The following is a 21,098-nucleotide window of genomic DNA, read 5'->3' on the forward strand; positions in this document are numbered from 1 at the left end:
CCTCCTAGCTGCTCACCAGGTAAGAGTCAAAGGAAAAAGCCTTCAGTGTTTGATTATAAAGTACATTGTATTGTAATGCCATACTAGTTCTTATTTCCTTACAGCCTTTGCATGCAAAACCTTTGTAAATTCTGAAAATGAGAAGGTACCTGGTCTGGGGACTTTGGTACAGGTTCGGCCGTTTCCAAAAAACCCTGCTGGACATCGACCGCAGACGTATCCGATGTAAGGGGGTTTCCGATCAAAACACAGCACTCCAGGAAAGCATGGCCTGTTGGCACAGGTGGTAACGTGGGACAGTGGTGCTGCATGGCCTGCAAATGAAGGAAGTTCAAGCATATGTATTTATAATTTCTCAAATTAAATATATATATATATAAAATGAAGCAATGACTGCCTGAGCTCAGCTAAATCTTTATAACTTCTTTTATTCTTTTAAAGTCTAATTAACACAGATCTCTCCCAAACCTTGAGCCAAACATGAGAATGTCCTGGAGGCATAGTGTAACAGAACAACTGTTTCTTGTTAAAGGAAGATTTATTAGTCTGCTAATTACATGTTTTCAAGTTTATTACTCAAAGTTGTTTGGCATTTATCATGGATAATATGGAAACTGTAATTTTCAGCATAAGTGAAAGATTAACTGAGTGAGAAACTATATTATTCAGACATCCTTTTGGTCTTTTATAATTGGAAGGTAATTATCAAACCCTACAGCATATATACTTTACCTTTAAAAATACACCGTCAAGTACATATGTTTCTGATCTAGAAATCATCCTTAATGTGTCAAACCTTGTATGACAGGAGACTACTTTAATTATCTTAGAACTATGTGCAAAATTTAACACTCCAGTAGTATATAATACTTTATCACTTATGATGTAACTGAATAGCAAGTGTATATGAACTGCCTGTGAAGTATTTAACAGTGTCAAGACAGAGAACAGATGATGAATAAAATCTTAATGAGACTTGTAGATCTTTTTTAATTGCCTCCAGTGAGGTCTCCATCATGATTCTCAAGTATTTTCAGCATTATTCTTGCCCCTTGCCTACAGCATTATGATGGATACCTGTAAGAGGTGTGTTCTGGTTAGGTGTTGGCTGGCCTTGTAGAGACATACAAAAACAGGTGAGGAAAAAATAAATCTTTTATTTTACATATGGCTCTACACAACAAACATGTCCAGTCTCAATTCTTCTCCCTGCTTTCACTAAAAATGCAGTACCCTTTAGAACTTAAGCAGCGTGCCAGTGCACACCCCTGTTAAAGGGAGCTGTAGAGCTCCGCACCTGGGAAAAGCAGCTGCTGAAGCCAAGTTCATACTTCAGGAGTCGATCTTTGCTTCTGCTCAAACCTCAGTCTGAATTCAGTGACTGCCTGTCAAACGCTGAAATAAAATGTCAGCGTCACTTGGCAGTGGCAGGTTGGCATAAGCTTTCATTCTTATCATCTGGCTTCCCATTGATCACTAAGATTTGGAGTGATTTTGTTCTGCCTCAGAAGCAATGTGATTTCTAGTTAAGCCTGACCACTCTGATTGTTATTGCTGCAGTGGCTCTCTTCCCAGGTAAAATTGTTTAGCAGCAATCCAGTCGGACGTATTGTGTGTGTTTTTTTTTTTTTATTTTTACCTCCATCTTTCCATGATGTATTATAAACAGTTAGTTTATGTTTACTGTTAAGGTGGTAAAATGTATGAATTCTGAATATGTAAACTGCAGCAACTGAAAAAGATTTCGTATACTTGTATACTTACCATGTCTATCACTTATGCTAACACTCTTAATTACAGGAGAATCTTTTGCCTCTAAGGGTTCCAGGAGCTGCTTAACCTCAGTCTTGTTTGAATCACCTTTGCCATCGCCTTTTCCAGTGCTTAAAGCTTTTGTAATGTCAGCAGCAAGCACAGCTGTGAAAAGAAAGCATGGAGACAAGGAAACAAGGTGTTAGAGCTTAGCTGTGATTGATGATAAAAAGCAACAGTAACAGCAAATCAGATAACCTGACAGAAGTTTATTCTGGAAGCCAACCATCAAGCAAATAAAGGCAAATCAGGTGAGTCAGCTGCTGACGTGCAGCAAAGCTTCAACACAAATATAGAATAAATTGCTGTGCCCAGATTCCCTGAACTTTGCTTATCTGGCAGACATAGTTAATATGCACAGTGATCTTGTATTGAGCTGGGGGCAGTGAGAAGGCCCCAGGTCCCCATGTACTACACTGGATTGTTACTAGGATGAAGATGCTACACTACACACCAGGACCTGTGCTCTGACCGATTCCTGCCTCTCCTTGAAAACTTCTTTCTGAAACTATGTTGTGCATGGTTGTTGGCTTCAGTTAGTTCAGCTTCAAACTTTGGATGTGTCAAAATACCTGTACAAAGTATACAGGGGTTTAAAGAGGAAAACTGATTGGTTGAGAGTCTAAAAAATATTGATTTCTCCATAATTTTAAGATAACTTATTGAATTGATTAGGGATTATAAAGTTTATGTGGATATATGTTACAAGCTAAACAGCTCTACCCTGGGTCTCTTGGTTATTCTGTACTCTTAGTAGAGCCTGAGACTATGACTCTTTGCATATATATTAAATAATACAATATAGTCCACTCTACAGCTATAAAGTTACTTCAGTTTTCTCCTCCTTCCTCTCAGAAGTCTTTACACTTGCTTCAGCAAGGGAAGGATGAGTAGGTATGCTAAGTCTGTATATCAGAACCACAAAAAATTATTTCTACCCTATTTGGGGGGGAAAGGAAGCCCTCAGGTTTATTCCTTCTAATAGATGTGCATTTCAGAAATAGAGAAATCCTTCTGTAATTAAAAATAACGCAAAGGAAGAAATTACTTTTTTGATACATTTAAAAAACAGGGCATTATTTTGTATATCCTTACTTCATTGGTCAAATTAGCTACAAAAATATGCATTAGTGAAACAGATGCTAAATTACTTTGAAATAACCAACATGGCCAAATAATACAGCAAACCCCCCATTCTGTACGGACATTTGGCAATATGATTGAAGGGACATTTGGTAAACCCGGCAAAGGCAGTCCTGTTGGTGCCAGGATCCTGCAGTTACAACTGAGTCTTTCTACTCCAGATTTTTTTTTCTTTTTGGTAGGCAATATGAGGAAAAGTTAACCTTCACAGTTAACATCTGTATCTTTTGCTTCTCGGGTTTCTTTGGAAACATGAACAAACAAACAAACGAACAAACATGAAACACTTCAAATGTTGATTTCTCTCCTTCTGACCAACTAAAAGTTATTTTTAGAGATTTGTGTGTATAGGACTGAAAACCACAGCGTGAGTAGGTCATATCCCGTGCACTGGGAAGGTCTCAGCAGAGTACAAAGTCACTGTAGTATCCCTACTAAAGAGTCTGTTGCCCAAACAGCAAATGCCAAACAGGTATAAAATTGTTCCTAGCCATTTCCTTCACTAGTTGGGACCTGCGGCATGACTTTATGCCAAGCATGAGCTCAGCAGCTCTGGACTGCGTCCTCTAATGAAAGTACACCTTGGAAACAGAGGTGAAAGGATGTGAAGGATCTGCACATGGACCTTCTTCCTCTTACCCTACATCCTCTTACACAGCATTCACCCAAAACAAACATTATCCTGGAGGTACTCCCCACATACTTGTCAGTGGAAGGTGTATTTAGGTGTGAAGGAGTGGAGAACATGGGGAATGTCCTTGGGAAATTATCTAGCTGGCATCTGGAAAACACTTTTTTTGTGTGCTATGGTGTTCATTCAAATAAAAATGAAATTAAACTGCAGTGAAAAATAGCAACCAGAGACCAATTTGCAATTATCCATATTAATATAATATGAAAATATTCTGTTTTGTATATTTAAAGGTCTGTTCTTGAAGCAAGTGGCAAAGTACTCAATTAAGGACAATAGCAGTAGAACTGAACCCATTTTTTTTCCTCATCTAGTAAAATAAATCATGCAAAACACTTACGTTTACAAGTTTTACCATTTCCCTCCATCCCACTGGGGCAAATTCCACATGCATACGATCCAAAGGTATTCATACAAGACACTCCAGGAAAACAGAGACTCTCTTCACATTCATCCCTGTCTTCCTGACAAGTAAGCCCTGTGGCAAAACAAAGGGGAGGTAAGTAATCAGGGAAGATTCACTGTTTATTTTTCGTCTCAAATGTTGAAGCAGACTAAGGCTTACTTCTTAGCTGTAAAATTATAACAGGGTATGTCAGTCATGTTAGAGCCAAATTCCCCACCGTCTCACTTCAACCTGCTTTTATCACACTGCTTATTGCTGTTGCTACTGGCACCAGAAGTGCTGAACTGGAGACTAGTGCTCGTACAGAACTGTGCATTTTAAATAAATTATTTCCCCTGCATTTCACATCTTTGTTGCTACTTTTGTTGTCTTGTTTCTGTGAGATCTTTGTCCTACACTGAAGAAGCCGATGAATGTCACCATTTTGGCTGTAGGATATGAAGAGCCATGTACTGACCTATTGTGCTTTTCATTTCTATGTGAACCTCATGTAACTAGTAGCTTATTGTGAACCAGCCTGATAGACTTGGGCGGAAGGTATACCTTACCAAATGCTCAGATTTAAAAAAAAACCAATCTTTTCTATTTAAAAGTAAAATTTGAAGAAACTTTCTGGAAATATCCCTCCTGCAGTGCTGGTGTATGGAAGATAAGCTGCTACAGGTTCTGAACCCCAAACACTACATCGTAACTGTTGTTGATTTAGGAAATAGAGTTTGAGAAGTCCCCTGATGTGACTGATATTCAGATTCACAACTCTGGATGATTGAATGGATACCTACAGGGGCAGGTAACCCAAAAGTTAAAATTACTGTCTGAATGATACAGAGTAATCACACATAATGTTGTTGAAAACTCCCTCAGGCTCCTGCGTGCTGCTGTCTCTGCACTTGAGAAAACTCACTTGACTATTGCTGGTTACCAGAGTGCGCAGCACTGATAGCAGGTTGTAAACCAGCCCCTGTCACTGCTGTTAACACGTGTCCTTTGTCCCCTGTAGGAATACAAGAGACTGGGACACCTTCTGGAGAGTCCATGTACCTGCTTCAAGACATACCATAAGGTACGTAAAGGCTTGTTTCATATCAGATATCCAGCTTTATCATGGAAGAAAATTCAAGGAGAAAAGAATATTTTTTTTTCTTCAAAAAAGAAATTTGTCACAGTGGAGTGAATTACAGGATGATAAAAACAGAACATTATTATTCATCTCCTACAACATAATCTCTCATTGCTTCAGCATTTCAGATAGCTTCCATTACTCCTTTCAAGTTAAAATAGCATCTCCATGTAAAAAACCTCAAATTGAAATCCCTCTTGATTGAGCTGCCTAAAAAAGTTAGTGACATCACCTTCTCGTGCCTGCTTTGTCTTGTGGAAAAAAAAAAACCACCAACAACAAAAAAAACCCCAGTAACACAAAAGCTCTGTCCCTTTTCTGGTGCCATCTCAAACTAAGTTGTTCTGGTTTTGCATGCTTCTTGCTCCTTTCATGTAAGCTGGACATCACAGAGTATTGCAGGGCTTAGCTTACTTTTTCCCCCTCCCTTGTTACATTTTAGATTACTATTTCTGTTTTTAATTTAATTTGTGCATTCATAGCATCAGGCTGCTTTTCTCTGATACTGCTTTCTGATGATGTGGGGAAATTATTAGACATCACATTTTGGAAAATATTGAATTAATTACCCTCTATTAGATTACTAATTATTTTCTTTCTCTAAGTAGCGTATAAAGACTAAACATGATACCATAAACAATTAAAGTAGGAATGAAGTTCCCAGTTTCAATAACAACAGCCATTTCTCCCCCAGTCTCCTCTCCTCCCTCCTACATACTCTTATTTTTGCTGCCAAGAGCTGGCTTTGAAATCTCAAAGATGAGAGAATTACAAAAAGCAAAGGAACTCCATAGGTAACAAGCTAAATTTTAAAATTCAGTCACTTGACTGACTTTTGTAACGTAAAGGTAGAACTATGCAAGCACTTCATTTCACTCCCAGTGATTTGATTTTCAATGGCATCTGATCAATTTGGGCACAATGATAATCCAGCTGAGTCTGAGGACAAATGTTTGCAAAGTCTGAAACTTGGCTGAAGGTTGCTGAAGAAGGAGAAGAAATGGACAGAAAAATGTCTGCAACAAGAAGTGTCAATTATCCTGTTTGCACGACCTCTGGTGCACAGCAACACAAGGGAGTCTCAATTCTTGTGGCACTGCCACAGTACAAATAAAAATAATAGGAATAAAAGATCTGCAGGTTGCAAGGTTGAAACATCTGTTTCTGTGCCAGCTCTATTTCTCCATCCCTGCATGGGAAATTGGCTGAGAAGATAAAGTCCCTTTATGCCTCGAAAGGAGCTGACCACCTACGGATGCAGAGAAAGACTTTTTGACTGTGTTCACATTAAGTTGGCTCTAAAGGAAGAGGCAATCTCATTTAGGGACTCTATGGTTATTACAAACCGTGGACAAATCTTGGGGTATTCTTCACTTTCCTGAAAAATAAAATGAAATTATCGTTCCATCTTGCCCCCCGTCCCCCAATTTTATATAAATCAATGGTACATGGGGAAAGGACGAATGGTTTTGTGATTGAGAGACAGCTTTCAAGGATGAGTTCTGTCCTCAGGAGGGTGATGTTCTTGCTTACAGTTGCCAAAAAGAAGAAACAACAGGAATTCTTGTTATCTTGTTACCAATGTCAAAGAAAAATGAATGAGCTTTGAACACTCAATGAGATAAATGTATATGTCTCTGAAGAAATTTAAAGTAATAATAATTTTAGTCCTTCTCTCAGATTTTTCAATGGTTTCTCTCCCTGCATTGTTCCCATTCCTACGTTATACCCTTACCTTGCCTGAGATACACAGATGTGCCTGAATTTCTACCACCTAGCAACACGCTGTGTTCCCCGTGCTGCTGCTTCTCTTGTGGTGGCATTTGGGAAGCTCTCCAAAGAGTTAACTTGTTGTTTCTACTACCTGTTCACTATCATTTGTAAAGATTTGATGGTGAAGTGGTGCTGTCACTGGAGCAGTATAGCATTGCCTTCTCATTAGATTATTGATGGTTTTCTGGGGAATTGAGACATAAACAGAGCATCAAGGATGAGCTTTTATTGTTGTCACAGAACCTGCCCTGAAGTAAAATCATCCACTTCCCAGCTGGCTTTCAGCTCCACTTGTTTATAATTTTTCACCTGCTATTAAAGCTTTGAAAAGTATTCCTATTTCACTCAATCATATGTATATATTTTTTTTTTTCTGTTGCTGCTGGTGTTTTAGCATTTTTTTTTTGCGAGGAAAGTACAGCAAAAACAACGCACATTTATTTAACCTGGCAAGAATTAAGGGTTCGGGAAAACCTCGTGTTTCTCTGGCCATCAAGGTGTCCTGTGCCCTCATCTTCAGAGTCAGCTGGATGTTGCTTTCAAGTGTGTTATTTTGAAGTGCTGGATATTAAATACTTTATTTCTTTGTGTAAGATTGAGGACCGCATTTCAGAATATGCTCCATGTGAATTTATAAACAGTGCATTGTAATTATAGCAGACTGTTTTATGTGGAATAATAGAGCTTGATTTCAGTCCGTCTATGTGCAATACTGCATAAAGGGAGACAGGCAGCAATGTGAGATCGGTGGAGATCAGACAACAGAAGCAGATCCACTGAAGTGATTAACTCATGGAATTACATTGCTTTTTTTTTTTTTTAATTCATTTAATCCACTTCCTTACAGGCAATGATGAATTGTTCTCATTGTATATTTCCAAACATTTAACCACATACATCCAAACAGCTTCTCAAATTTCCCTGTGCTCATAGGAACGTTATTTCCAGGGGGATTCAGGACATTCTGCATACATTTGTTTGGTTTGGGGATATTTATATTTTGATCAAACTTTAATTTTCTAACTTTATTCTCCATGCTTAAGTTTGTATGTTCCTGCATCAGTAGAGTCTTTGGAGGCACAAAGACTCTGGATAACAGCAGGCTTTGACTGCTGGGTAGCATTACCTACAGTCAGTACCATCTAGGTGTCTAGGCTATTTTTATGAACTTCCACTTCTAAATGATTTTATTTTTCACTTCTGTTGGAATTTTATAGTTGATGAAACCTGGACTTGCAATCCCACTTGACCAAAACAAGGTTTTGTGAACTGCTGAAAGGCAAGAAGAGTACCTTACTAGCTGTGTGACCCCAATGAGTAAAATCTCTTCATTGCTTTTGTTTAAAATTGAGTTTCTCGTATATATACTCACTAAAAGCAATAATAATTATGTGCATTTGATGTTACTTCTACTTGATTTTCCAAAGCTATACCACTGCACAGCAGCCAACATTATGGGTCTCATTAATTCATTCATGCTTCATATGTGAACAAAATAGGATTTCTGACATGCTCAGGGACTGAAATCGGAGCCCAGCTTAAGGTGTTTTTTTTCTTACTTGGCATTTGAAATGGTTCTGAACAAAGCAATGTCCTAACACAGCTTCAGTTACCACCTTTCAGCTGCAGGAGACTAATTTGACTCTGACGAGAATGGATAGTAACACAATGTCTATTTTCCAGTGAGTGCTCAGCAGCCTAGGTGAGTGGCTGTTATTTGACCTGGCCCTTCACAAAGCTAAGCAAGAGCCAAGTTTAGAAATCCCATTTGCGTTCTATATGTTCAGATTTGCCTTGTACCTCCTCAAGAACCGAACTGCAAATGTAAAGACAACTTTCGTTAAGCTCCAGAAAAAGGTGTGTTTAGGCCAATGTGAAAATCTGTTATGTTGGAAGAGAGTTGTGTTACAAGCAGCTGGAGGAGGGTGGTAGGCACTCTGTGAGACCTAACAGCGACTCAGCTCAGCCAAACTCCAGCAGCTTAACGCAGCAGAGAGCCTAATGGTTGCCTCTGCCAGTTCCATTTGTGGTCCATGTGCTGTCACAAGTGTTTTCTTCATGTGTGTGAATCATTCACAGATGTCCTGAGCGCGGTGAAGCTGGCTCTAAATTTCATGAAAGGTACCAACATGTTCTCTCCTCCTCTGTGTTATCTATTAGATGCTTTTCTTTCTCCTCACATTTGAGGTTTTCCGGTTTGCACTGTCTTGCATCAGTTGCTTTGGCCTCACTGCACTTCATTCTCCAACTCCTCCTCTTTGTGTTTTTCATTCTGCTTTCCTAAGACAATCTTTTTTGGTGCAGTGATCATCCTCTTCCCTGCATCATTTAAAATCATATTGTGACCAGCCCTAAACAGTTTAAAAGGTTTGTCCCATCAGCATGTCTGACAACTGAATGAGTTTGTCGTTTTCTAATGCTTAAATTTAAAGAAACTTCAAGTGGGACTAAAGAACAATTTATTTTTACATGTTTTCCATCTCTACCTTTACTTCCTAGACCTAGAGAAATCATTAATTCCTGGTTATTTCATTGGCTTAATTTAGTAAAATCCTCTAGAGTGCAAAAGGGTCCTGGATCCTGGCCTTATCCCTCCTCCACTCTCTTCTCCTACCTCATCTCATGGATGGAGAAATCCACAGGAAATAAGCAGGTGGGAGCTGAGATCAGGAAGGTTCACAGCCTCCTTGAGTGATCATTTCAGGACCACAGAGCACTGGAACAGGCTGCCCAGAGAGGTTGTGGAGTCTCCTTCTCAGGAGACATTCAAAGCCCGCCTGGATGCGTTCTTGTGTGATCTGATCTAGGTGTCCTGCTCCGGCAGGGGGATTGGACTAGATGATCTTTTGAGGTCCCTTCCAATCTCTAACATTCTGTGATTCTGTGATTCTGTGATTCCTTCCTTGAGCATGGTTAATTAGATCATAGCTGGGTTTGCACATTTTCTATCTGTCTAAAGCCAAGTCACGGGAGCAGAAGAGGAGGCTTACATAGTCCATTTGACAGATGCCTGTGTGCTGCACTCAAAAAATCCTGTAGCACAATATATCTCCAGTTAAATCAGAGATGGAAACAGTGAGGAGTTACCTCCCAGACCAGGGGGACATTTACAAAAGTAGCTATCCACACCATCCACGCATGTTCCGCTGCCGCAGGGGTTTGATTTGCAATCGTTAACATCTTCCTGGCAGAATTCTCCATCAAATCCATTTGGACACAAGCACAGGTATTCACCCAGGCCCGGAGGGAATTTAATGTTGGTAACACATGTTCCACCATTCAGGCAGCTGCAGGGCTTCACTCCAACCTGGGGAAGGCAAAAGGTGGTGAGATTCCTCCAAATAATCGCCGCTGAGAGGTGTATTGTTACCCTTTGGGAAGGGACAGATTTGCAGTGCAAACATGTTACCTAGTATTATGAAAACTCATTTCTAACCAATTTCCTTTGTCTAGATAGATGGTCTCATAGTCAGGATACTTATTTATTTGACTGAAAACTTGACTTTAAAGGGATTTTTTTTTGTTTTTATCATTTAGGGACACATTCTGACTTCTTGTAAGAAAAAAATCCTATTTGCTATAGCAGCAGTTTTCACATAGTATCTGAGGGCAGAATTTGTTCCTTATTCTTCAAAGAAGAAATGGAAATTATTTTCTCTTTGCCTGTCTGCCCTCCTTGCTCTTTCCCATTATTATTTTCTCCCAGGCAGGAACATGATTGTGGGATTCCTTAGCCGGTCTTGCTCTTCAGGGAAGAGAAGTCCATAGTTTTACCTTACGTATGTACAAGAACAGCATTTCACCAGATTCATACCTCTGTATTATCACACCTAGTTAAACACAGGTTTAGTTCGAAATGTTTCCATTTAAAACCATACCTAGACTCTAGCTTCCCCTTTGCTGTGTGGGTTCAGCATATTGGTGTTTTTGATGATAGTGGTTTGAATGAGTAAAAATTGGAATCTTTAGGAAAAAAAATCTGTTCTTCACAAAACTGTTCTTATGTCAGGAGTCTGCATCCCACTTTATTAGCTCACCCTACCACAGGGTTAATGTTAGGCTCTACAATAAAGACAAAGCAATGCACAAGCTCTGCCAAGAAACTTAAAGTGTGGAGTAATGACATAAGAGCAAGACACCCTCTAAAAATATCATTGAGAATGAATTATAATCTCCCTTTTATAGCTAAAACTTGGTCTTTTATGTTATATGCTTTTTTTCTGCAATCCAAATGCAGAATGTGAATTTTAAAGCAGATTAATGAACCATTAAAAGGCTCTGCAAGACTGTTCTTTCAAACAGCAATCAATAGCACTCTCTTTTTCCTTGTATATATAGTTTCTATGTTCTCAGAGATATTTATTCCATTAATTGATCATTATTGCTGTGCTGGATAGTATACACTTATAAGGAAACAGCTGAAGTCTTAGTTTTCAAGACAATAACAAATTATTAGCTATAATGACAATTGCACCGAAGCACTGACATGATAAACAGGTTTGTTTTGTTTCTCCTTTAAAGTGTTCCCATCCTTACCTCAATAGAGTATCTGTTCTGTGCATTGCATTCATCCAACACAGTGAATTCAAAGGTCTGCATTTCTTCCGAATCAACTTTCCAGATAAGAAGGCCAGCGGGAGACAGCCTGGCATCCCGTGGCCCAGCCTCTAAGATGAATAGCACAGCTGACCCTTCCGGATCCACTGCTACTAACTGGTAAACAAAATTCTCACCAATAAATGTCAGCAGCTGGCTGGAGGGGGCCTGGAACACAGGAGGCAGGTTGTCTAAACAGCAAAAATGAAACCATGATTACATAAATTCCGTTTTCTCCCGTGTAAAGATTCACAGAGCAGGTCTTTGTAGGAGTTCTCTCAATGAAAAAGGTAGAGAATGTACCCTGAGATGGACAGAGGAAGCGATTTAGTTATTAGAGGCAGCAAATGGCTTTACCCAAAAGTATACCTTTTTCCTCCTATTTTTTTCATGCCCCATACTGAACTTTGATTACTTTTGATGTGTTATCTGATACATGGGAGGAGAGCAGACATGACTTCTATAACCTCCCACTAGTCCCCCAGTTCTTACTAAAACCTTAATTAATTGCATTTCAAATACTTACATATATATATATCTACCACCCTATCTATCTATCAATTTAAATATAAGTAAACTAAATGTCAAAATGATGACGGACAAATTAATTGAGTGGGCAACTCAAGGGGAAAAATAAATTGTGTAATTCTTCCACTGAGTAGACTCTCCTGCCTTTACACGTGAGCAGTAATTAAGCCTGAGCAATCTGACTGAATTCAGTTGGACATTTCATGAGGAATAAAGGTCTTCTCAGTGTCAGCAGAGGTACATCGGATGCTCAGACTCTCTATCCCCAGTGACAGCAGTGCACATCGTGTCACCATGGGCATTGTTATTTCTGGTGGTGTTGTTTACATTCAGTATTTCCTTAACGAAGATAAAAGCCTAATTGTACAAGGCTATTTTACAGTAGAAGACAAACACTACCTGAAGGTACTTACAACATGAATAGTTAAGGAGGATAAGGTAGAGACAAGTGTTACATTTCATAATTAGAAACGAAAGAGAAGTAAGATTGGATGAGTACCCTGAGGTGACGGCAGCTCCGTGCAGGGCCAGGAGTTTTGTCTCCATGTCCTAAGCCTCCTCAGTCTCAAGTCATCTCTCCTCTTTAACCACCAGTACAAATTGACATTTATTGATATTTAAAAGAATCTTCGCTCACTGTAATTTGGCCATACTCATATTTAACTTAAAGAACAATTCTAATACTGAGCATTAATTTCAAGTCACACTCTAAAAGTATGAACTATATATGTGTTCTCATAAGGACTGCATGTGTCCTTGCATTATTCTTGTGAGAAGTCATCATTAGGGTTTTTTTGTGGTGCATATCCTTTTATCAAGCTTTACTTTCCATAGCATGTCTCACATTATGCAATTATTTAAATGTGTCTCTCCACTTATTGCTGCTGTGCTATCAGAGCTTTCTAAACTGCTTGTCCAGCAAATTGTCCTGGCATAACTGTTAAAAACTTCCATCTATTAATTTACTTTTTATTTCCCAAACACTTAAACGGTGGAGCCCATAAAAGTTGTGCCCAAAGTAATCAATGAAATATTGATGCTGGGTGTGCATTTACAGATAAACACAAAGGTGTTAACTGGATGGAGGGGAACGAGAAGCTGTAGACACAAAATGACATAAAATCAGTCTGCTATAAGAGTGTTTTCAATTCCACAGAAACCTCCTTGCTACCCAGTGATATATACACACTCCCAATTATTGCAAAACTTTTAAAAAGATTTCACAAGTTTGAAAACAAGTCTGACGAACCCTTTCTTTTCAGTATTTTTAAATGTTGGTATTATTGAAAAGTGAACCATGATCTGTTTCAGATTTCCCAAATCACTTCTAGCTTTATAAATTCCAAAACAAACACAGTTTTTCCCTTTTAAGCCATTTTCTGAATTTTAAAATCAAACTGTTTCAGTACTAATAATGAGTCTGTCTATATAATAATGAGGATCAGCTCATCCCTAGCGATACTGCTGCTGTGGCCAATACAATGGAAGGACAGAAAGGAGGCAGGGTTTGTGAGTCACAGATAATATCTCTCATTAAACTAAATTATATCCTTGGGGGAAAACCACACACTTTCAGAAAGATGAACTCTTTTTCAGGTCTGGCTTACCTGTAGGCATTTTAACTGCTCATGCAAGTACCATCCAATGGGATGTTTAGTTGGCCAACACTTGGGATGGATCCGCCTACGCCTTTTCGTGACAGGGAGTTTTAAATTCCAAAAAACTCCTTTCACTCCCTAGGAGCCTCTCTCCCTGAGCATCCCCAGCTGTTCCCCAAGGACAAGAGCAATCTCCCTTTCCTTCCAGAAGGGTGCTGCTGACCTAGTCACCCTAAAGGAATATAAAACTGCAAAAGCAAACCAGCCCCGTCACTCCCATACCTTTCTGTAATTTGCTTGTTTACAGAACCTGAAAGTGCAGATAAACTCTTTCTAGATCAAACACAGAAATCTACATAAAAGCAGTAATATAATCTTTATATTGAGCAGATGTAAATGTGCTCATGTAATTGGGGAGGCATTCTGTGAGGATAATGGTGCTAGAAACATAGATTACCTGTAGAGCACGCAGTAAGTAATGGGTTTTGTTTACACTGGGGATGTAGCCATGAGGAAGATGTGATTAAGTCCTCAGCATTCAGCAGGTTGTTCAAAAGGCAGGCTCCTCCACAACCCCTGCCACCATGGGCTGCAGAACGAGCCTTTATGTTCTGTGGCAGCGCAGGTAATGAGCAGCTGATCCCGATCACTTATAGACCGCCTGCCAAGCCAAGGGCTTTTGGGTGGCATTTGATATGATTTGGCTCAGGGAAAGAAAACAATTCTTCAGATACCAAAAACACACACTAGTGTTTTAAAAGCAGTGTTTTCCCCAAATTGTTGCCTTAAAGATCTGTACCTTGAGATGATGACACGTGTTTAGGGTCCATCACCTTTAGCTGACAGACTTGGGCACTACATGGGGCACTGGCATATCAACAATTCCATTTGCAGGTGTTATTTTGGTTTTATTAATTTGAGATTTGTCAGGTTTCATCCACCATGCCCAGATGCATAGTGCAGACGATGGAGTACTGTCTGTTTCTGGTCAGTCCGCTTTTCTGGAGCACCCCATTATTCCCACTGCAGACAGTCCACAAGCACTATTGTGCAGGATAGATTCATGTCAACCAAATGAAGGAACAACGTATTTCATGGTCCGAGTCATGAATTCCCAGCTAAGTGCTTCTAAATCTTAGAAAAAACTGTCTTACTTTCATTAATAGACCAGGTGAACTTAGAAATGTCAGGTTCACAGAGCAGACAAGGACTGGTAGGGCTTGACTCTCTTTCTCCATAGCAAAGTCCATCTATATTACAAGTATTTTCCTGAAAAAAAAAAAAAAAAAAAGGAAAGAAAAATGGGTGAGATGTGGAGGTAAGGAAAAAATAAATAAGAAATATAAGAAATTAGCAGTTAATTATTTCTGGAGATAAGCAGGAACTCGCTTGTCTCTTGAAACAATAAAATAGTCGCAATTTAAATGGTGGTACGTTCTCCCAACAGGGAGAAAACAAGACCTGGTAGTTTTCCAGTTTTCCAGTGTGAGATCCTTGTAGGTGTGAATGTTTTTGCTTAGGCAACATGTGATGTTGCTTGTCATAGATGAATGAGACAGAATGTGATTCTTTTTTTTTCATTTCCACACTTACATAGTGTATGTGATCGTTATTCCCGGCTGTGACTACTACCATGATGATTATTAGCTAATGCTCAAAAGTGAGCTCCATGGGATTAGCAAAAACTGAGACTGGATAAAGCTCCATTTGAAATTTTGGAATGCCTTTTATGGTAACAATTATTTCTGGAAGTTCTTCATAAAAATATGAAAAATCAATGATTTCAAATCAGAATAAAAAATTGCATTAGATTTTAAGCTTCTGTGAGATAATTGTAAAAACCAGCTAACCTGTTACAGGCCTTGTGGTTTCTATCTGCTGCTTCATTAGTTTCTCAAACTTCTTTTGCAAAGTATATCAGTCAATATTTTAGATAGTACCACTTTAAGTATAATGGGTAAGGTAGAGAAACAAAAAGGACTCTCATAATTGTCCCAGCATGATAGAATGTGAAAGATCCTCAACATTAAAATCTGGATGTTAATTAGATGCTATTACATTGTTGTTTTCAAAAGGCTTGATGTTCTGATGAAAAAGATGGTTTTTTTTTTTTTCTGATGTGATAGTGTGCTACAGAATGGGCTCCATAAAAGAAGAACACAGAATGTGAAATGGCCTGATATCAAATGTCCCCTAATTGAAACACCTTTTCTGAAAGCAATTTAGGTATTACAAAGTAATGTTATGAGAGGGGTAATTAGAATGTGCTCTGATGCAATTGGAAGCCTAGTTCAAATAGTCCCTTGAAGCATCTTCAGATAGAAATTATCATGATCTCTAGAGAACACCAGCATATTGAGAAAACATATATATTTCTGATTTTCAAAAATGTAAGAATAAGAAAAACCTTTGACAGAAAAAAACCACCCTAGCTTTAATTGAAATGGTTCTGACACAATTATTTTAATCTGAAATTGAAGTGCTTTTGCCCTCTTTGGGGCCTATAAAGTAATTTCTGTTCACTGATTTTTTTGAAAAAAAGTGAACTTTCATTTTATTTTGGTAACTAGTATGTTCTTGCAATCAGTGCAATCCTGAAAACTTAATTTTCCCATTAGTGTTAATGGGAAGAGTGAGGCAAATGAGTTCAGATAGACCTAATTAACCTTCCTTGTATAAAAATGCAGACTGGTGGTCTGCTATTCACTCCTACTTCCCTAAGGGCAGGAAAACAGGACCAGCACATTCAAATATCCCACCCAATACCTTCCAAAAGTTCCTTTTAAGGCCCCACTAAAAAACAGAAAAGTTGTCTAACGCAGCTCTCTAGAAAATAAGAGCAGGGAAGTTCTTTTTAAGGGATAGGGGATGTTACACTAAGAATTGTGTAGGAAAACAGAGGGTTATAGTGCTCTCCAGGCAGCTCCTAGCATGCTGGCAGTTTAAAACGTAGCACTAGACTTTTGATTACGGTTTTGAAACCGTCAGAGTACTATATGTTTGTACTTAGCAGTGTTTAATGAAAGCAAAAGTTCTCTCAAGGGTGTTTTCACATGACAAAAACTGTGTAACATGCATCTTAGTATACCTCTCGCTAAGGCAGCAAACGGGTATAGAAATGATATAGCTGGCAGTTACAGTGCCCTCGCCAAACGGGCTGGGAGAGGTAAAACAGCTTACTGGCACAGACACAGCGAAGCTGCCTTTCAGGGGAGACTCCTCAGTCTTATTTACTTCCATTCACAGCTGCACGGTACAAGGATTGCCAGCCATGGTCTTTCTGGAAGTGTCTGGCTGTGAAAGGTCCATCATAGAGCGTGCTCTATCTGGTATTCGTACCCCATGTAAATATGAAAAAAAATAAATATTACAGAGAGGAGATTGTGAAAGAGAGAAAAGCGTTAGGCTGTGCAGCTGGCCTGTGAAATAGATTTTCCTCTTCTAAAGCAGTTATTACACACAGTACATCAACGGGAGGGAGAGGGCTAAGGAAGAGATGAACGATCCATATTAAACCTTTGTGCTCTTTAAATTACCTTTAATTTACAAAGTCCGGTTGGATGGAATTGGCAGGCCTGGCACACTGCGTCGTACAGGGTCAGCACTCTGGAATTACTGTACTCGAAGCCATCGTTAGTGATCTAAATGATACAAAAATCATCCTTATAAGTAATAATGTTCCATATGGAGACTGTCTGCTCATTTTGGAGCACATACCATTGCCCCCTTGAACTGGACGCTTGCCAGAAAGATAAATTAAACCACTTGTGAGTGGCTCTACTGCAAGCTAACAAATTGCTTAATGCTCCGAACTAAAAACTATTCATTAATAACCAAAAGATCTTTTGGCTCAGCTGGCATTCAACTTTTCTGATTGCTGTTAATTTTTTTTCTGAGGATTTTTTAAAATACCCTATGGAAACTACATAGGTACTCAAGTACTACAAGGGTGTCTTTCAAGGAGTTGTGAAATGAAATTAAAATTTTTGTCTGAAATTCAGAAGCATTTTCGTACTAATGACAAATCAGTAATTAAACTCCTCAAGGTAAAATAAAAATAAAATGCATATTATTTTGGTGATCTTAAATTAACCCTAAAAAAAAGTGCTAGAGTGGATAATAGCAGATGGCAACAGCCCCATTTCCATAGGAAGGTGCATTAGAAGAACACTCACCTCCTGTCCCAGCTCACAGTTTCCTGTATGTGTAGGTAATTTAGAAAGCCTTAAGTTAGCATGATATTTTTCATTTATGAATGATTACACAATAAGAAAAGGTTAAGTCAGTTTATATTTTAATTTTTCTACAATAAAAACTAAAAGATACCAGACTCATGGGTAAAGGGTTGACATTTGAGAAAGCGTTGTGGCACCTCTTGAGACATGTGAGCACCCCAAAATACTGCTGAAAGCCCTGCTGTAAACACTGATGAATACCAGCAGGAACGCAAAGCCTTTCTGTCAGGTATTTTCAGGTGTTGGCTTCTCACAGTCAAACTAAAGCCGCTGTTGAGCAGATCTAACAAGGCTTTTGCTTGGGATCGGTCAGGTATCACTTCTGTCCTGTTGTTATAAAAACAACTCCCCAGCCCTCCTCCATCTCTCCTGTCACCCCAGAGCTGAAACATCCTCAGTCCCTTTACAAAGGACTTTTACAAGGTCAAGAGTATAATGTTTTTCCATTTTTTGACCCATTAATAAACCATTTAATTTAACAGAAAGAATGTATGTTAAATTGAACAAAGATAACTGGAAGTACAGAGTGTAAATAACTTTAATAGATTTCATAAAAAAGCATCAACTATCATAAGTTCACTGAGAATGATCTAAAAGCTCATGGAACATAATACAGAAGATAGATACTCCCACCATTTCACATGTGATGGTTCTTAGCTCAAAATGTACTGCGAGCTGTGAGCGTTTGTTTCTACAGAAACCAACACAAGGAGGTAGACAGACAGTATTCACGGGTATTCACAATTTGAATTTGTGAAACAGAGTGGACTAATTTAACTTGACGCAAATTCATTGGTATAGCTTTAAAGAAAAAAAATAACTTTTTCCTGTGCATCGTACTCAGGAGAGATGTTAGATATTATGTGTTATACTAGAGGTAAAAACGCTTTTAAAAGAAGTAAAGAACTTACACTGCAGTTTGAGAGGAGAAAAAAATAAACCAGACAACCCCCCTCAAGACCTGCTTTTCCCTGAAAGGCAGTGCTTATTGGCAGCAAGACTTCCATTAAGAATATATTATTCCTAATGCAATTTACATTTCATTTCATTCTTTTACCAGAGTGTCCAATGTTGTCTCGATACCAGTGCACTAATAATGGCTGAAGAAATGGGTAGACAGGGAAAAATATAAAGAGCTGTACAATTGCACTAATTGTTCTGTCTGAAGTGAGCATTGTGAGTGAAATGTAGCTCTTGCCAATTGGATTTTTTTTAATCTGTATTCTTTCTACATTCTATTATAAACATCCATTTTGGTGTCTTTATGCAATTGGGTTGTTTTACAGCTATTTTAATTGCTTTTCCATTAGTCACATTAGTGATGTGGAACAAATACTTCGATGAGACCTAGGCTGAGCAAACCTCTCTTCAAATTCGGTTGGCCCTTAAAAGCCAAAGATGCACTTAGAGTTGTGCCTTGATTGCTTGAAGGTACATATCATCTGGAAAGAAAAAGCCACTTCTCCTGGAGAAGCAGTCAGGACAATCAGGAAATCTGTCACTTCTGCCTGAAGTATTTCATTCATCATGATACAATCGTGGCTATTTGTATCTACATACATTTGACTCGTGCGAATGTTTGTAAATGAAAAGCAAAAGCTGCAAAAACTTTCTGAATTCAAACTCTGTTTCTGTCATACTGACTGTTTAACAGATATTTTTTCTGCTCTTGACAAATACAGGCAACGAAAATGAACTGAGGATAAGCGAGAGACCTGCTTCCCAAATGAGAGAGGTGCCTGCCAAGCTCTTTCACCTCTTCACCCGGACATCTGTGTGGCCAGCCCAAGTCATCGGCTGCCCAGGTAGGAGTTTGTATTTTGATATCTCAACTAATTATACCAAACACCCTGGTGTAGCCCCGTGTACTTTCTTATCTATGTTCGGCAGCATGTCATGGAAAGAATGAGCAAAATCTGAAACATGAATACGAGAGCAGATAAAGTGAGAGAGCACTGAGAGGAGCTTGTCAAGCGTCTATTCCCCCAACGTTGGTAGTGAAAAAAGCTTCCGTGAAACTTTGCTGATTCCTCTGAAATTTGATTTGGGGAGAGAGATTCTGAAAATATCGAATAGTGATTTTTTCCAGAAAGAATTGTTTTGATTTTTGGTTCTGCAAAATCTTTTACCTGTATTTTAAAAAGTCTCTATTAACATAACCCAGAAGATCAATGTTGCAGTAAGTCGCATCAGGAATTTTCTGGAGCACGATTTTTTGAACATCTGTGAAATTCATTTAGAATCATTTTTTTCTTGAAAAGCTCTGTTGGTTTGTTCTCTGTGCTGTCATGTAAGGCCAGCTGCCTTTGAAACCGAGCACTGAGCTCTGCCTTCCCAATTCCATCAGCATAAAGATCCACGGGAGAACTAGGATTTGCATGTGGGCTGAGACGATTTAATTGTACATTTGCTGCAGAGCCATCAACGTGGGTTTTCTGCAGGGTTTGAAGGAGAGGGAAAGGGCAGAAGGCATACAGGGGCAGCGGTTTTATTGAGCTTAAGTGCAAGGAAAGAGACATTCTATATCTGTGTTGAGGGTGAGAAAAGAGAAAAATTGTACAGACCTCCTCAGGGCTGAAAGGCACCACTTGAAAGCAAACTGCATCGCAGTACAGCTGAGCTGTGAGCAAGCTGTCCTGGTTACACTGGAGAAACAGCCCTGTGCATGGACAAAAATATTAGCTGTCCTCTTGGGCCAGGAGACTCAAAGGTATCTCCCTCTCAGATCTTTCCGTCATGAGGCAGCATTTCATCTCACAGTTGGCAGAGTTCAGTATCTCTTTGAGAAATTCTGGAGCCCTACACAGAGGAGCTGCCCTCCTGGTTCAGCCTCGGTGCCTGCCCGCCCTGACAGCACCTGCTCCAGAAGGATGCTCCAAGGGCCACCCCGGCAGCTGAAGCTCAGGCTCTGCTCCCACAGAGACCTTACACTCATCTCTTAAAACACAAATCCCTATCTATTTAAAAGAAAGACTGGATAGAAAACATGGACTGTCAAACATCTCTGTTTCCCCTAAACCACGTGTCCCCAGTCTGGGGTACAGACCGCTGCGGGGTGGAGGACAGACAGTGACACCTCAGTGAAGTGTGTGTTTTAAGTGTTTCATTTTTACATGCTCCAATTTTCAAAGCACATCTGCAGTCTTCCTACAATGCTAATATATTTTTCTCCGCTATAGAGCCTTTAAATGATCTT

At 39.1% G+C, this 21,098-nt stretch overlaps 1 protein-coding gene across 1 annotated transcript in view; it reads right to left on the reverse strand.

Moving 5' to 3' along the window:
• Positions 1 to 21,098, reverse strand: part of LOC104464245 (von Willebrand factor D and EGF domain-containing protein-like) — a gene marked incomplete at its 3' end in the record, with an annotated part of 110,023 nt that overhangs the window by 24,026 nt on the left and 64,899 nt on the right. The window contains exons 14-19 of the mRNA XM_010076898.1: positions 17,204 to 17,308; positions 14,822 to 14,936; positions 11,482 to 11,732; positions 10,033 to 10,252; positions 1,799 to 1,917; positions 150 to 314 (exon numbers count right to left, since the gene is read on the reverse strand). Of these exons, the coding sequence (XP_010075200.1) occupies positions 150 to 314; positions 1,799 to 1,917; positions 10,033 to 10,252; positions 11,482 to 11,732; positions 14,822 to 14,936; positions 17,204 to 17,308 (975 nt within the window). The remainder of the gene's footprint in view (positions 1 to 149; positions 315 to 1,798; positions 1,918 to 10,032; positions 10,253 to 11,481; positions 11,733 to 14,821; positions 14,937 to 17,203; positions 17,309 to 21,098) is intronic.

This window comes from Pterocles gutturalis, unplaced genomic scaffold (genome assembly GCF_000699245.1).
Source record: "Pterocles gutturalis isolate BGI_N339 unplaced genomic scaffold, ASM69924v1 scaffold733, whole genome shotgun sequence".
NCBI lineage: Eukaryota > Metazoa > Chordata > Aves > Pterocliformes > Pteroclidae > Pterocles > Pterocles gutturalis.